Genomic DNA, 16950 nt, shown 5'->3' on the forward strand with positions numbered 1-16950 from the left:
TGGGGTTTATATATCACTTCCTCTGTGGGTGACAACATTTCCACTGGGACAGGAAGTGAGGGAAAATCTCCCAGAGGAGGCCCCAGACAGTGATAATAACCTGACCGCAGTGCTGACCCCTCCCAGCTCCATGTCCTGGGCGGAGTCAGACGTTGTAAAGGAAGAGCTTGGTGGTGTCCAAGGCTGACCACTCCCAGGTCCGTGTCCTGGGCGGAGTCAGACATTGTGACCCGGAGGTTGGTGTCCCAAGGGTGACCACTCCCAGTTTCATGTCCCTGGGCGGAGTCAGACATTGTGACCCGGAGGTTGGTGTCCCAAGGCTGACCACTCCCAGTTTCATGTCCTGGGTGGAGTCAGACTTTGTGCCTTATTATTAAATTTTATTAATTTTCAACATATCCATTAAAACAAACTTCATATCACAAATCTTCATATTTATGTATTTATCAAAATAGATACATCCTTATCCATATCAGCTAACTCCTCCCCCTCGAAAAGAAAAAAGAGGAAAAAAGAAAAACAAATTCTACTTACACCCCCCCCCTCCCCCAATGAACCCAATTTGTTCAATTCATACTCTCCTTCAAACATTCCAGCAAAAAAAAATTCGGAGGCTTCTCTGCGCATCTCAATCCCACCAAACCAAAACAAAACAGAAAAAAAAGACAAAAATAATTTCTTTTACTTTTTTTTAAAAATAATGTACGAGGATTCTGTGAGCCAAACTTCCCTCTTATTACCCTGAAGTGACGATTTCTTCCCTTAACCAGATCTACCCCCCCCAGACATTGTGACCGGGAGGTTGGTGGTGTCCATGGCTGACCACTCCCACCTCCATGTCCTGGGCGGAGTCAGACATTGTGACCGGGAGGTTGGTGGTGTCCATGGCTGACCACTCCCACCTCCATGTCCTGGGCGGAGTCAGACATTGTGAGACGAAGGTTGGTGGTGTCCATGGCTGACCACTCCCAGTTTCATGTCCTGGGCGGAGTCAGACATTGTGAGACGAAGGTTGGTGGTGTCCATGGCTGACCACTCCCACCTCCATGTCCTGGGCGGAGTCAGACTTTGTGAGCCGGAAGTTGGTGGTGTCCATGGCTGACCACTCCCACCTCCATGTCCTGGGCGGAGTCAGACATTGTGACCCGGAGGTTGGTGGTGTCCATGGCTGACCACTCCCACCTCCATGTCCTGGGCGGAGTCAGACATTGTGAGACGAAGGTTGGTGGTGTCCATGGCTGACCGCTCCCACCTCCATGTCCTGGGCGGAGTCAGACATTGTGAGTCGGAGGTTGGTGATGTCCATGGCTGACCACTCCCAGTTTCATGTCCTGGGCGGAGTCAGACATTGTGAGACGAAGGTTGGTGGTGTCCATGGCTGACCACTCCCACCTCCATGTCCTGGGCGGAGTCAGACTTTGTGAGCCGGAAGTTGGTGGTGTCCATGGCTGACCACTCCCACCTCCATGTCCTGGGCGGAGTCAGACATTGTGACCCGGAGGTTGGTGGTGTCCATGGCTGACCACTCCCACCTCCATGTCCTGGGCGGAGTCAGACTTTGTGAGCCGGAGGTTGGTGGTGTCCATGGCTGACCACTCCCACCTCCATGTCCTGGGCGGAGTCAGACTTTGTGAGCCGGAGGTTGGTGGTGTCCATGGCTGACCACTCCAGGCTTTATAATAAGATGTCCAGACACGTTCTGATCCACTCTCTGTGCTCCTGGAAACTCTCCAACGGCTTTAAGATTTCCTTTTTCCTGGAAGCTTCCGAATCCGATTCCCTTCCATCGTCTTCCATCCAGCGGAGCAGAGCCTAGACACACACATTACAGGGGGTTAGATGACGGGGGAGGGGCATTCAGCGGATTGTCAGAGAAGCATGCGGGGAATGAACTGTATTATTCTAACATTGACATCTTTGCTGTCCCATATTTCCATATTCTGCTTCACATACAAATGTGCAGAGCTTATTCTTAGTCATTTGTATACAATATTAGAATTAGGAATTATTGTATAAATTTATACTAGTTCATTTATTATTAACCACTTCAATACCAGCACTTCCCCCCTTCCTGCCCCCCCCCAATACTGGCACTTCCCCCTCTTCCTGCCCCCCCAATACCGGGCACTTCCCCCCCTTCCTGCCCCCCCAATACTGGGCACTTCCCCACCTTCCTGCCCCCCCAATACCGGCATTTCCCCCCTTCCTGCCCGCCCCCAATACTGGCACTTCCCCCTCTTCCTGCCCCCCCCCAATACCGGGCACTTCCCCCCTTCCTGCCCCCCCAATACCGGGCACTTCCCCCCCATCCTGCCCCCCCCAATACCGGGCACTTCCCCCCCCTCCTGCCCCCCCCAATACCGGGCACTTCCCCCCTTCCTGCCCCCCAATACCGGGCACTTCCCCCCCTTCCTGCCCCCCCAATACCGGGCACTTCCCCCCCTTCCTGCCCCCCCAATACCGGGCACTTCCCCCCCTTCCTGCCCCCCCAATACCGAGCACTTCCCCCCTTCCTGCCCCCCCCAATACTGGCACTTCCCCCCTTCCTGCCCCCCCAATACTGGCACTTCCCTCCCTTCCTGCCCCCCCAATACCGGGCACTTCCCCACCTTCCTGCCCCCCCAATACCGGGCACTTCCCCACCCTTCCTGCCCCCCCAATACCAGGCACTTCCCCCCCCTTCCTACCCCTCCCCAATACCGGCACTCTCCCCCTTCCTGCCCCTCCCCAATACCGGCACTCTCCCCCTTCCTGCCCCCCCAATACCGGCACTTCCCCCCCTTCCTGCCCCCCTAATATCGGAGAAGCATGCGAGGTATGAACTGTATTATTCTAACATTGACATCTTTGCTGTCCCATATTTCCATATTCTGCTTCACATACAAATGTGCAGAGCTTATTCTTAGTCATTTGTATACAATATTAGAATTAAGAATTATTGTATAAATTTATACTAGTTCATTTATTATTAACCACTTCAATACCAGCACTTCCCCCCTTCCTGCCCCCCCCCAATACTGGCACTTCCCCCTCTTCCTGCCCCCCCAATACCGGGCACTTCCCCCCCTTCCTGCCCCCCCAATACTGGGCACTTCCCCACCTTCCTGCCCCCCCAATACCGGCATTTCCCCCCTTCCTGCCCGCCCCCAATACTGGCACTTCCCCCTCTTCCTGCCCCCCCCCAATACCGGGCACTTCCCCCCTTCCTGCCCCCCCAATACCGGGCACTTCCCCCCCATCCTGCCCCCCCCAATACCGGGCACTTCCCCCCCCTCCTGCCCCCCCCAATACCGGGCACTTCCCCCCTTCCTGCCCCCCAATACCGGGCACTTCCCCCCCTTCCTGCCCCCCCAATACCGGGCACTTCCCCCCCTTCCTGCCCCCCCAATACCGGGCACTTCCCCCCCTTCCTGCCCCCCCAATACCGAGCACTTCCCCCCTTCCTGCCCCCCCCAATACTGGCACTTCCCCCCTTCCTGCCCCCCCAATACTGGCACTTCCCTCCCTTCCTGCCCCCCCAATACCGGGCACTTCCCCACCTTCCTGCCCCCCCAATACCGGGCACTTCCCCACCCTTCCTGCCCCCCCAATACCAGGCACTTCCCCCCCCTTCCTACCCCTCCCCAATACCGGCACTCTCCCCCTTCCTGCCCCTCCCCAATACCGGCACTCTCCCCCTTCCTGCCCCCCCAATACCGGCACTTCCCCCCCTTCCTGCCCCCCTAATATCGGAGAAGCATGCGAGGTATGAACTGTATTATTCTAACATTGACATCTTTGCTGTCCCATATTTCCATATTCTGCTTCACATACAAATGTGCAGAGCTTATTCTTAGTCATTTGTATACAATATTAGAATTAAGAATTATTGTATAAATTTATACTAGTTCATTTATTATTAACCACTTCAATACCAGCACTTCCCCCCTTCCTGCCCCCCCCCCAATACTGGCACTTCCCCCTCTTCCTGCCCCCCCAATACCGGGCATTTCCCCCCCTTCCTGCCCCCCAATACTGGGCACTTCCCCCCTTCCTGCCCCCCCAATACTGGCACTTCCCTCCCTTCCTGCCCCCCCAATACCAAGCACTTCCCCCCTTCCTGCCCCCCCAATACTGGCACTTCCCTCCCTTCCTGCCCCCCCCAATACCGGGCACTTCCCCACCTTCCTGCCCCCCCAATACCGGGCACTTCCCCCCTTCCTTCCCCCCCAATACCGGCACTTCCCCACCTTCCTGCCCCCCCAATACCGGCACTTCCCCCCTTCCTGCCCCCCCAATACCGGGCACTTCCCCCCCCTTCCTGCCCCCCAATACCGGGCATTTCCCCCCCTTCCTGCCCCCCCAATACCGGGCACTTCTCCCCCTTCCTGCCCCCCCCAATACCGGGCATTTCCCCCCCTTCCTGCCTCCCCAATACCGAGCACTTCCCTCCCTTCCTGCCCCCCCAATACTGGCACTTCCCTCCCTTCCTGCCCCCCCAATACCGAGCACTTCCCTCCCTTCCTGCCCCCCCAATACTGGCACTTCCCTCCCTTCCTGCCCCCCCAATACCAAGCACTTCCCCCCTTCCTGCCCCCCCAATACTGGCACTTCCCTCCCTTCCTGCCCCCCCCAATACCGGGCACTTCCCCACCTTCCTGCCCCCCCAATACCGGGCACTTCCCCCTTCCTTCCCCCCCAATACCGGCACTTCCCCACCTTCCTGCCCCCCCAATACCGGCACTTCCCCCCCCTTCCTGCCCCCCCAATACCGGGCATTTCCCCCCCTTCCTGCCCCCCCAATACCGGGCACTTCTCCCCCTTCCTGCCCCCCCCAATACCGGGCATTTCCCCCCCTTCCTGCCCCCCCAATACCGAGCACTTCCCTCCCTTCCTGCCCCCCCAATACTGGCACTTCCCTCCCTTCCTGCCCCCCCAATACCGAGCACTTCCCTCCCTTCCTGCCCCCCCAATACTGGCACTTCCCTCCCTTCCTGCCCCCCCAATACCGGGCACTTCCCCCCTTCCTGCCCCCCCCAATACCGAGCACTTCCCCCCCTTCCTGCCCCCCCAATACTGGCACTTCCCTCCCTTCCTGCCCCCCCCAATACTGGCACTTCCCTCCCTTCCTGCCCCCCCAATACCAGGCACTTTCTCCCCTTCCTGCCCCCTCAATACCGGCACTTCCCCACCTTCCTGCCCCCCCAATACCGGGCACTTCCCTGCCTTCCTGCTCCCCCCCCCAATACCGGGCACTTTCCCCCCTTCCTGCCCCCCCAATACCAGGCACTTTCCCCCCTTCCTGCCCCCCCAATACTGGCACTTCCCCACCTTCCTGCCCCCCCAATACCGGGCACTTCCCCACCTTCCTGCCCCCCCAATACCGGGCACTTCCCCACCTTCCTGCCCCCCCAATACCGGGCACTTTCCCCCCTTCCTGCCCCCCCAATACCGGGCACTTTCCCCCCTTCCTGCCCCCCCAATACCGGGCACTTCCCCACCTTCCTGCCCCCCAATACCGGGCACTTCCCCCCCTTCCTGCCCCCCAATACTGGGCACTTCCCCCCTTTCTCCCCCCCCAATACTGGCACTTCCCTCCCTTCCTGCCCCCCCAATACCAAGCACTTCCCCCCTTCCTGCCCCCCCAATACTGGCACTTCCCTCCCTTCCTGCCCCCCCAATACCGGGCACTTCCCCACCTTCCTGCCCCCCCAATACCGGGCACTTCCCCCCTTCCTTCCCCCCCAATACCGGCACTTCCCCACCTTCCTGCCCCCCCAATACCGGCACTTCCCCCCTTCCTGCCCCCCCAATACCGAGCACTTCCCCCCTTCCTGCCCCCCCAATACCGGGCACTTCCCCCCCCTTCCTGCCCCCCCCAATACCAGGCATTTCCCCCCCTTCCTGCCCCCCCAATACCGGGCACTTCTCCCCCTTCCTGCCCCCCCCAATACCGGGCATTTCCCCCCCTTCCTGCCCCCCCAATACCGAGCACTTCCCTCCCTTCCTGCCCCCCCAATACTGGCACTTCCCTCCCTTCCTGCCCTCCCAATACCGAGCACTTCCCTCCCTTCCTGCCCCCCCAATACTGGCACTTCCCTCACTTCCTGCCCCCCCAATACCGGGCACTTCCCCCCCCTTCCTGCCCCCCCCAATACCGAGCACTTCCCCCCCTTCCTGCCCCCCCAATACTGGCACCTTCCTCCCTTCCTGCCCCCCCCAATACTGGCACTTCCCTCCCTTCCTGCCCCCCCAATACCAGGCACTTTCCCCCCTTCCTGCCCCCTCAATACCGGCACTTCCCCGCCTTCCTGCCCCCCCAATACCGGGCACTTCCCTGCCTTCCTGCTCCCCCCCCCCAATACCGGGCACTTTCCCCCCTTCCTGCCCCCCCAATACCAGGCACTTTCCCCCCTTCCTGCCCCCCCAATACTGGCACTTCCCCACCTTCCTGCCCCCCCAATACCGGGCACTTCCCCACCTTCCTGCCCCCCCAATACCGGGCACTTCCCCACCTTCCTGCCCCCCCAATACCGGGCACTTTCCCCCCTTCCTGCCCCCCCAATACCGGGCACTTTCCCCCCTTCCTGCCCCCCCAATACCGGGCACTTCCCCACCTTCCTGCCCACCCAATACCGGGCACTTCCCCACCTTCCTGCCCCCCCAATACCGGGCACTTCCCCACCTTCCTGCTCCCCCCCCCAATACCGGGCACTTTCCCCCCCTTCCTGCCCCCCCAATACCGGCACTTCCCCACCTTCCTGCTCCCCCCCTCCAATACCGGGCACTTCCCCACCTTCCTGCCCCCCCAATACAGTTTTTCTTAGTTTCTGTTATAAAATTTTGTTTTCTCCTTCACTGACGGGTACTGATGAGTTGGCACTGACAGGCACTGATAGGGGGCACCAATGGGCACTGATAGGTGGCACTGATAGGTGGCACTGATGGGCACTGATAAGGTGGCACTGATAAGTAGAATTGATATGCACTGATGGACACTAATAGATGGCACTGATGGGCAGCACTGATTGGGCAGGTACTGACAGGTGTTGCTGGGCACTGATTGGCACTTTATTGGGCACTGGCAGGGGGTTATGATGGGGCACTGACTGGGCACCAATTGGCAGCTTATGGGTACATTTGATGGGGGCTGTGCTGATAATCAATGTGTTGATTATCAGCACAGACCCCCCCTCTGACAGGGAAAGCCACCGATTGGCTCTCCCTGTCAGTGCGAACCAAGGAATGTTGTTTACCGGCACTTCCTGGTTCACGTGATGATCAGCTGTGATTGGTCACAGCTGATCATGTGGTATTAAGTCTCTATCAGAGGCTTCTTATCACGATCGGAGATGTGGCGTGTCAGACTGATCGCCACGCTGCTCGCCCCCCCCCCGTTATCCTGCTGGACATCATATGACGCCCAGTCAGGATAACAGAACCACTTCCTGGACGTCAATCTGTTATAGGGCGGGCGGGAAATGGTTAATGATGGAGAAGGGGCGGGATTAACCACTTCCTGTCCGCCGTACATTTATACACGCCCCCTGGACGGGAAGGGCGATATCTCGGCTATCGCTGCAGCAATGATGGAGATATCGTTCTTTAGGGCCGGCGATTTTCTGCAAAATCAAAGTAATCCGAGCCGCTGGATGACGTTTTAGGCTGAGTTTCCACTAGTGTGACTTGTCATGCGGCTTTGTACACATAAAGTTGCATGACAAGTCGCAGCCCATTGATTTCTATGGCACTCCTTCAAATCAGTGCGAAGACGCTTCTCGGCCTCCTGGTTAAGATCAAGTGTAGAATCTGTTCTTATCAGTCTCCAGGAGGTGGCGCTTGCTTCTGTCCCTGATCTACGGCGAGGTGGTATCAGGGATGGCGGAGGCTATGCAAAACCCGCTGGTGTAAAGGTAACCTGGAGCGGTTCATAGCCGAAAGGGAAGACTTCTGATGGGGATGGAGAACCATTGGGTCTGGCCAGAGGGTCGGGTCCCTGGCCTTCTGGTCTAGATTGGGGTAGCTCTAGCTCCGGTCAGTTTTTTGGGAGAGTACACTTACTCCTCCTTCGGGGGGGGGAGAGTGGTTAGTATTTCCCGAATGTAATTAGGTAGGAGGGATGGAACGACGGTGAGGTCTGATGGTAATGGGCTCTCATCAAGCTTCCAGAACTTCAGGCCTTCCTGGCTGGGGTGGGGGCTGCTGTGGTCTGGGTTGGGGGTCGGGGTTCCATGAAAGGCCAGTGGTGAATGTGCCCCTGAATTGTCAGTTCAGGGGTGCCGTACAGTCACAGTGTTTCGGCACGTGATTTATGGCACCATGGTCACTTCACCACAACACACGTTTTTCGCACCTGCCTCTGGGGCTGAGCCTTTTGGCTAGGAACAAGGGAAATTTTTATTCCTGGCCGGAGGGCCGGTCATTCTATTACACAATGGTCACTTTTCACTCTCCCACCTTCCTTCTCCCCACTTTCTTTTTATTTATCTCTGTGTTTGGCACTATTTTTGTACTTTTGGTTGATGTTGTCACAGTGTGATGAGTAGGGTGTGGGTCCTCGGGCCTACAATGAAAGTCTTGGGAGGGGGTGGACAAAGGCCTTCTGGCTTGGTTCGCTCTTTCTCATGGGGTCTCCCTTCGGGGGAGTCCCACCTAGTACTTGGGTGGTTCTGTTTCGGAAGAGCTTCCAGAGAACGGGGGTCCGTCTGGTTTCGGCCAAGTGAAGTACCTCAGTCCCTGTCTGGAGCCTATCGCCCCGGGGGGTTCAGGGTCAGGTCCTTCCCTAGTGGAGGATCAGTGTAACACCCGTTGCACGTTTTTGTGTGTCACTCTTTATATGTGTGCACTTTTTTTTTGGCACCGGCTGGAAGTTTTTGGGTGTGTTTTGCACTCCACTGGCTTTTCAAAAAAAAAAAAAGTTCAATCAGCACCCTCTACTAAACAGCTGCTGCGATCGATCCAATGACAGAATGGGCCACCTGTAGGCTGGGAAACGTCCATCAGGCTGAGCCAAGCTCTTTGTTCATCTGTGAATCTACAAGTCAGGAGCTTCTGGGTGGGACTGCAGTCTCTCCTCCCATGATTCCGTTCTGTGACCCGGGAACCCCCCTCAGGAGAACGCTGGCGGTCACCGCGACTCCTCCAGCAGCCGGGAGCCGAGGACCATCTCCAGGATGAAGGTAGGCCGACTTCTCCCGTCACTTAAAGGGGAACTCTTATGGTTTTGAGTCGTAAATTCAGGTTCTATATTCTGTTATTTAAGGCGGTATTATCCCCCGACCACCCAGGCCGATTCTGACAATTACTTAGAACCCCCAAACATTATATATATATATATATATAGTTTAGCAGAGACCCTAGGGAATAAAATGGTGGGTGTTGCAATATTTTATGTCACACGGCATTTGCGCCAAACGCAATTTTTTTGGGGGGAAAAGAAACACTTTCATGAATTAAAAAAACAAACAAAAAAAACCAGTAAAGTTGGCCCAATTGTTTTGTATAATATAAAAGATGATGTTACGCCGAGTAAATAGAAATCTAACATGTCATGTTTTAAAATTGCGCCCACTTGTGGAACGGCGGCAAACTGCGGTACTTAAAAATCTCCATAGGAGACGCTTTAAAGAAGAAGTAAACTCTGACGGGTTTTACTTCCTATTTGTTCCCCTGCAAAAAAAAAAAAGAAGCATAATGGGCTAGTATGCATCGCATTGCATCACATCTCATACTAGCCCATTATGTGACACTTACCTGCCCGCGATGTCACCGCTGTCCCCTCCCTCTAATCGCGTCCATCTTCACCCCTCTTCCATCCCGGGCTGTGGACTCCGGGCTCTGTGACTGGCCGGAGTCGCGTGACGTCATGTGGGCGGGTGCTGATGGTGACGGCACGGGCCCTATAGAAAGGGTACGATCGTTTCCTTTCTATAGTGTGCATTGATGATGCTGGCGGGAAGCGTAAATGGTGATTATCTCCTAAACAGTGCAGGTTATGGAGATATTCCCCCTCCCCCCACCCCCTCCGTCCCAACGCCCTCCGGTGCTTCTACTGACTCCCCCGTGCCATCGGTGAACCAGAGAAGGGAACCGCCGGCCCCGGATGTAGACCATAGAGATTTCTGGTGGACCAGATGGTCCCTGGAGTCTCTATGGTCGTTCGGAGGCCGGGCGTTATGACGTCACACCCCGGCCTCTGCATTTGAAAAAATGGCGCCTCGGCTGGGAAGCTGAGAACTTTTTTATTTCAGGCTTCCCAGAGGAGAGATGTGAAGACTTAGAGACCTCACTGTGAAGAGGACCTGTCATTCCCTATTACAGGGGAGGTTTACATTCCTTCTAATAGGAAGAAAAGTGATCAAAAAAGTGTCAAAATTAGAAAAATAAGCGAACGCATACGTAAGTCCCGCCCACATATGTAAACGGTGTACAAACCACACATGTGAGGTGTCACCGCGATCGTTCGAGTGAGAGCGATAATTCTAGCCCTGTAACCAGTAAAAAAAAAAAATTTAAAGGGTCGCCTGTGGGGATTTTCAAGTACCGAAGTTTGGCGCCACTCCACGAGCCTGCGCAATTTTAAAGCGTATCTATTTACTCGACGTAACTTCATCCTTCACATTATGTAAAACCATTGGGCTAACTTTCCTGTTTTTTTTTTTTTTTTTTTTTTTTTAAAACATGAAAAAATTGCTGCGCAAATACCGTGTGAGATAAAAAGTGGCAACGACCGCCATTTTATTCTCTAAGGTCTCTGCTAAAAAAAAAACATATATAATGTTTGGGGGGTTCTGAGTAATTTTCTAGCAAAAAAAAAAAAGAAAAAGTGAAGAATTTTACATGTAGGAGAGAAATGTCAGAATTTGCCCGGGTGGCAAGTGGTTGCAAAATTATTATTTTTTTTACACTTTTTTTTGTACTAACTTTATTGCTATCACCTGAGATGAACAACATGACTGTTCCTCCTTTATGGAGAGATTTGGGGCCTCCATGATGGGAACAGAGAGCCCGGGAGAGGGGGATGGGACCCCCTTCTACCACCTGCAGAAGTGACCGAGCGGCTAATTAGCCCCTCCAATCACTTTTGCCTTGAAGAGAATCGCCGGCTGAAAAGATTGATCCCGGGATGATGCCTGTAGGTGCGCCCCCCATCCCGGGATAACTATGGAAACCCGAGGATGTCCGTGTACGCCCCCCGCTGGCGGGAAGTGGTTAAACCCCAAACCAGCCGCCGTAAATCTCAGCTGACCAATCATCAGATGGGGCGGCTGCGTTAGTTTTCTTCTTTTTTTGGCTTTTTCTCCTCTGTTTTCACCTGGTGATCTGGCCAGTAACACACCTCCTGTATTGCCCCCCACTCTGGATGAAGGAGCACAGGGCCCACCTGTGGACAGCAGCATTGTCAGTCGGGGGGGGGGGGGATGTTAGATGGACTAGCAGATTTAGATACACCAACAACCTGAAGCCAAACTCCAGACCACACTTTTGTTTTGTTCCTGTTTTGGGGGAAAAAAAGTTTTACATTGATTTAAAAGCTGATGACTGTAAGCACCCCTGTCAGTGGTGAAGGGTTTGTCTCACCCCCCCTAACTGCTACATCTGCAGGACAGCTTGTTCTGTTCAAAAATAACAGAAACTACTGGCTGGATCCTCTGGTGAAAATAAAGGAAAGAAAAACAAATGCAGCCGTCACATCTAAGAATTAGTAAGCCGCAATATAATTGCAATAAAACGTTTACTTTTAGATTTAATATCGCTTTAACTATTTATTAAAATAAATGATAATAAACAAATATTACAGGGAGGAGCCATGACACCGATGTAAGGAGACAGCAGAGCAGTAGCTGATTGCTTTCAGATTATCTCTTCCTGACTGAATGGTATAGTCCACCATTGATACCAGACTTGGGGTGTAACATGAAACGTGGGAGCACACAGCCCCCCACCTCTCACACCACCCCCTCATTTACCGGAATTGTGGGGGGCTTCTTCCTGCAGGTTGTTGTCATTATTTGAATTCAGCACGGGACTCCACCCATAAACAGCGCAGGACCTGCACATTGCATCCATGACACACTGATCACAAAGGTGGACTATGTCCTGGAACCTCCTACAAAGCCATGTAATAAGTGAGGAAGGGGGGGTGGAGTCACTCAGCTTACCCAATCAACTGTGAGTGTAAATTTCACCTGGAGCTACTGAGCTCTGTAAACAACTGGCTTGTTTTTCAGCAAAGCAGCTAAGGATAGACAGGTATACGTGTGCAAAGTTGGCGGAGAGCTCACCTTGTATCTCTCCACCATAGGAAAGCTGATGGCGGAGTGCAGTTTGCGCAGACAAATGGGGCAGAGGTCCAGCGGCCTCCGATCGGACTCCTCCAGGTGATTGGATCCCTGCATCACACACTGCAGCCACTGGCAATGGAGGAGACCGAACATGTGACCGATCTCATGTGTCAGCGTCTGAAAAACAAAGTACAATCCTGGAGGAGGCAATCACTGCAACAAAGCCATAGCGCTGTACAAACATGGAGGACCTTACCTTGCAGGATCGGAGGAGGAGAGCGCTAGTGATGGGCGGAGTGTAATATCCATTAAATACGGAGTAATCCCCCTTCGCTGGTCTCTTCCCCTTCAATCGACCTTTGTAGCCGAAGCTGTAAAAATCGTCATCGTAACGAGCGAAACTAAAGACTCCGCCCCCTGCCAAAACATGGACAACGTGCCCCCAACATAGACAAGAGAGCTCATTTCATGTGTCACCCAACTAAAGACTCCGCCCCCTGCCGAAACACGGACAATGTGTCCCCAACATAGACAAGAGAGGTAATTTCATGTGTCCCCCAACTAAAGACTCCGCCCCCTGCCAAAACACGGACAACGTGTCCCCAACATAGACAAGAGAGGTAATTTCATGTGTCACCCAACTAAAGACTCCGCCCCCTGCCAAAACACGGACAATGTGTCACCAACATAGACAAGAGAGGTCATTTCATGTGTCCCCCAACTAAAGACTCCGCCCCCTGCCAAAACACGGACAATGTGTCACCAACATAGACAAGAGAGGTCATTTCATGTGTCCCCCAACTAAAGACTCCGCCCCCTGCCGAAACACGGACAACGTGTCCCCAACATAGACAAGAGAGGTAATTTCATGTGTCCCCCAACTAAAGACTCCGCCCCCTGCCAAAACACGGACAACGTGTCCCCAACATAGACAAGAGAGGTCATTTCATGTGTCCCCCAACTAAAGACTCCGCCCCCTTCCGAAACACGCGTCCCCTCCATGTGTGCCCCAACCCTCAGGGGGAACCCTGCAGGACAATAAACAGACACTTGGAGCTCCTCCCACCTTCAGTGAGTGACGCCATCCCGAAGACGAAGTTCCAGGAGTCTTGGGGGTACAGATCTATCATGGTGGCCCCCACTATACAAAACGCGTCGGACGGCTTTATCGTCTTCAGGTACCGGAGGAGATCACCTGAGGAGAAATCACAGCCTGAGTAGGTGTGGTGTGCGCACAGTGCGCACTGCTAGTGCCACAGGGGAATCTACTGACTTAAAGGATCAGTCCACACAAAGCTGATATTATAATTGTGGGCGGAGTCTTCTCTTGCTCAGAACTCCACTATTGGCTGCCATTACACATGACATCTTTGTGATTGGTGGAATTTAGCCGCCTTCATCAGGATTGTGGGAAAGTGGGCGGAGCTGGGAACACAGAACTTCTTATGCTGGGCTTCCCACAGCCATGGCTTTGGATGGACTGACCCCTCGGGGGGGGGGGGGATCGGTGTTACCAGCGTGGATCTGTAGATTGTGGGTGGAGTCATTGACTCGGAAGCGGCAGCCAGTCTGCGAGATGCTGATTGGCCCCTGGACCTTCACCGGGAGGCCATGGAAGAAGGCCTGGCAGTATCCCGTCAGCCAGGCGATGTATTCCTGAGTGTGCCGGTCCGAGTCCCCGAACTGACCTACAAAACCAAGAGGAAGACTCGTTATTCAGGGAGTCAGAGGATCAGCATGACAGCCAGGCGAGCCGCATTCCCAGGAGGACGGCTCTATCTTCACATCATTAATGAGAAGCTCCGCCTCCCACACATCCACCAATCAGAGGTCAAGGTGAGGTCTCTATGGTCCTCCATGTACACCCACCGGACACTTTATTAGGTACACCTGTTCTATTGGTTGGTAACACAAATTACTAATCGGCCAATCACAGGGCAGAAACTCAATGCATTTAGTCATCTAGACGTGGTGAAGACGACTTGCTGCAGTTCACACCGAGCATCAGAATGGGGAAGAAAAGGGATCTCGGTGACTTTGAACGTGGAATGGTGGTTGGTGCACCATGTCACAAAGCTCCAATCATCTCACCACTGGACAATGAGGTCCCTGTCCTCCAATGGCCTCCACACTCACCACATCTCATCCAATAGAGAACCTTTGGGATGTGGTGGAACGGGAGATCGGCATCATGGATGGGCAGCCGACAAATCTGCAGCAACTGTGTGATGTCATCAGGTCACTATGGAGGAACATCTCTGAGGAACGTTCCCAACACCTTGTTGTATCTATGCCACCAAGAATGAAGGCCAAAGGGGGTCCAACCCACTACTAGCAAGGAGGACCTAATAAAGTGTCCGGTGGGTGGGATTTCATGGGGTCATGTGACCATTCTATAGACAATCCCCCATCTAGAGGGGTCCTCGGGTCATGTGACCTCCTCACCGATGGTCTGCACATAGATGGTCCTCCTCTGGGGGGAGGGGATCCGCCTCTCAGACTTCCCATAAAACTCCTGGAAGGTCTCCGCAGGCTCGGGGTGCGATGGGATCCAATCAGAAGGGGAGCAGACGGTGATTGGCCTGAAGAGGGCACTGTGCGGGTTGAAGGCTTCATTCAGCAGCTTCTTCTCAGTGGTTGAGAAACGATCATAAAGATCCTGTAATTTGGGGTCTCCGGATATCAGAGCCCCCCGAAGAGTGTCCGAGGAGTGCGAGACCACCTGCATCTGAGACACCAAGTCATGTGATTAGCCCCCGTACCTCCTGATCCCTACTAGATGGAATGATCGGACCCTCGTACCTCCTGATCCCTACTAGATGGAATGATCGGGACCCTGTACCTCCTGATCCCTACTAGATGGAATGATCGGACCCTCGTACCTCCTGATCCCTACTAGATGGAATGATTGGGACCCTCGTACCTCCTGATCCCTACTAGATGGAATGATCGGATCCTCGTACCTCCTGATCCCTACTAGATGGAATGATCGGATCCCCATACCTCCTGATCCCTACTAGATGGAATGATCGGACCCTCGTACCTCCTGATCCCTAGTAGATGGAATGATCGGGATCCCCGTACCTCCTGATCCCTACTAGATGGAATGATCGGACCCTGTACCTCCTGATCCCTACTAGATGGAATGATCGGACCCTGTACCTCCTGATCCCTACTAGATGGAATGATCGGATCCTCGTACCTCCTGATCCCTACTAGATGGGATGATCGGACCCTCGTACCTCCTGATCCCTACTAGATGGAATGATCGGGACCCTCGTACCTCCTGATCCCTACTAGATGGAATGATCGGACCCTCGTACCTCCTGATCCCTACTAGATGGAATGATCGGACCCTCGTACCTCCTGATCCCTACTAGATGGAATGATCAGACCCTCGTACCTCCTGATCCCTACTAGATGGAATGATCAGACCCTCGTACCTCCTGATCCCTACTAGATGGAATGATCAGACCCTCGTACCTCCTGATCCCTACTAGATGGGATGATCGGACCCTCGTACCTCCTGATCCCTACTAGATGGAATGATCGGACCCCCGTACCTCCTGATCCCTACTAGATGGAATGATTGGGACCCTCGTACCTCCTGATCCCTACTAGATGGAATGATCGGGACCCCCGTACCTCCTGATCCCTACTAGATGGAATGATCGGACCCTGTACCTCCTGATCCCTACTAGATGGAATGATTGGGACCCCCGTACCTCCTGATCCCTACTAGATGGAATGATCGGATCCTCGTACCTCCTGATCCCTACTAGATGGAATGATCGGACCCCCGTACCTCCTGATCCCTACTAGATGGAATGATTGGGACCCTCGTACCTCCTGATCCCTACTAGATGGAATGATCGGACCCCCGTACCTCCTGATCCCTACTAGATGGAATGATCGGACCCCCGTACCTCCTGATCCCTACTAGATGGAATGATCGGACCCCCGTACCTCCTGATCCCTACTAGATGGAATGATCGGATCCTCGTACCTCCTGATCCCTACTAGATGGAATGATCGGACCCTCATACCTCCTGATCCCTACTAGATGGAATGATCGGACCCCCGTACCTCCTGATCCCTACTAGATGGAATGATCGGATCCTCGTACCTCCTGATCCCTACTAGATGGAATGATCGGATCCTCGTACCTCCTGATCCCTACTAGATGGAATGATCGGACCCTCATACCTCCTGATCCCTACTAGATGGAATGATCGGACCCTCATACCTCCTGATCCCTACTAGATGGAATGATTGGGACCCTCGTACCTCTCGTTCTCTGTCATGCTCTGAGCTGTCACATTGTATACAGTCAGGAATTCCCATATCAGCCAATCAGAGAGAACTTCCTACACCGTGTGCACAACGCATCAAATGTCACATGACCTGACCGAGGAGCGTCTACCAACACCCACCTCCTGCAGAGCATCGCTCCCTCCCCTCCCCCCTGATCTGTATTTATATATTCTGCAGAACATCGCTCCTCCCCTCCCCCTGATCTGTATTTATATATTCTGCAGAACATCGCTCCCTCCCCTCCCCCCTGATCTGTATTCATATATTCTGCAGAGCATCGCTCCCTCCCCTCCCCCCTGATCTGTATTTATATATTCTGCAGAACATCGCTCCCTCCCCTCCCCCCTGATCTGTATTCATATATTCTGCAGAG

The 16950-nt window shown here is 54.0% G+C and overlaps 1 protein-coding gene across 6 annotated transcripts; it reads right to left on the reverse strand.

Annotated features, from left to right (window-relative positions):
• Nucleotides 1–428: 428 nt before the first annotated feature.
• On the reverse strand, nt 429–16669 carry LOC141113811 (archaemetzincin-2-like). 6 transcript variants are annotated; one of them, XM_073607119.1, is made up of 8 exons: nt 16551–16641; nt 15989–16028; nt 14709–14991; nt 13778–13951; nt 13330–13458; nt 12520–12680; nt 12264–12440; nt 429–1812 (listed from the first exon to the last, which is right to left on the reverse strand). In XM_073607119.1, the coding sequence occupies exons 1-8, from the start codon at nt 16565–16567 to the stop codon at nt 1675–1677; spliced, it is 1119 nt and encodes a 372-aa protein (XP_073463220.1). In that variant the 5' UTR covers nt 16568–16641; the 3' UTR covers nt 429–1674. The 6 variants fall into 6 exon arrangements, with proteins under 6 accessions (XP_073463220.1, XP_073463219.1, XP_073463223.1 ...); XM_073607118.1 differs by lacking the exon at nt 15989–16028 and having other exon boundaries at nt 16551–16669; XM_073607122.1 differs by lacking the exons at nt 15989–16028; nt 16551–16641 and adding an exon at nt 16510–16529.
• Between the last annotated feature and the right edge of the window lie 281 nt (nt 16670–16950).

Source organism: Aquarana catesbeiana, linkage group LG12 (genome assembly GCF_042186555.1).
Source record: "Aquarana catesbeiana isolate 2022-GZ linkage group LG12, ASM4218655v1, whole genome shotgun sequence".
In the NCBI taxonomy this organism is placed as follows: domain Eukaryota; kingdom Metazoa; phylum Chordata; class Amphibia; order Anura; family Ranidae; genus Aquarana; species Aquarana catesbeiana.

Bases quoted from the DNA above. Each gene is read 5' to 3' on its own strand.
- LOC141113811 (XM_073607117.1), bottom strand. From the start codon at position 15,264: ATGGGGATCCGATCATTCCATCTAGTAGGGATCAGGAGGTACGAGGAT. The intron at 13,952-14,708 runs GTGAGGAGGTCA...TTGGTTTTGTAG, and splicing joins CATCTATGTGCAGACCATCG to GTCAGTTCGGGGACTCGGAC. The intron at 13,459-13,777 runs GTAACACCGATC...ATTTCTCCTCAG, and splicing joins CAATCTACAGATCCACGCTG to GTGATCTCCTCCGGTACCTG.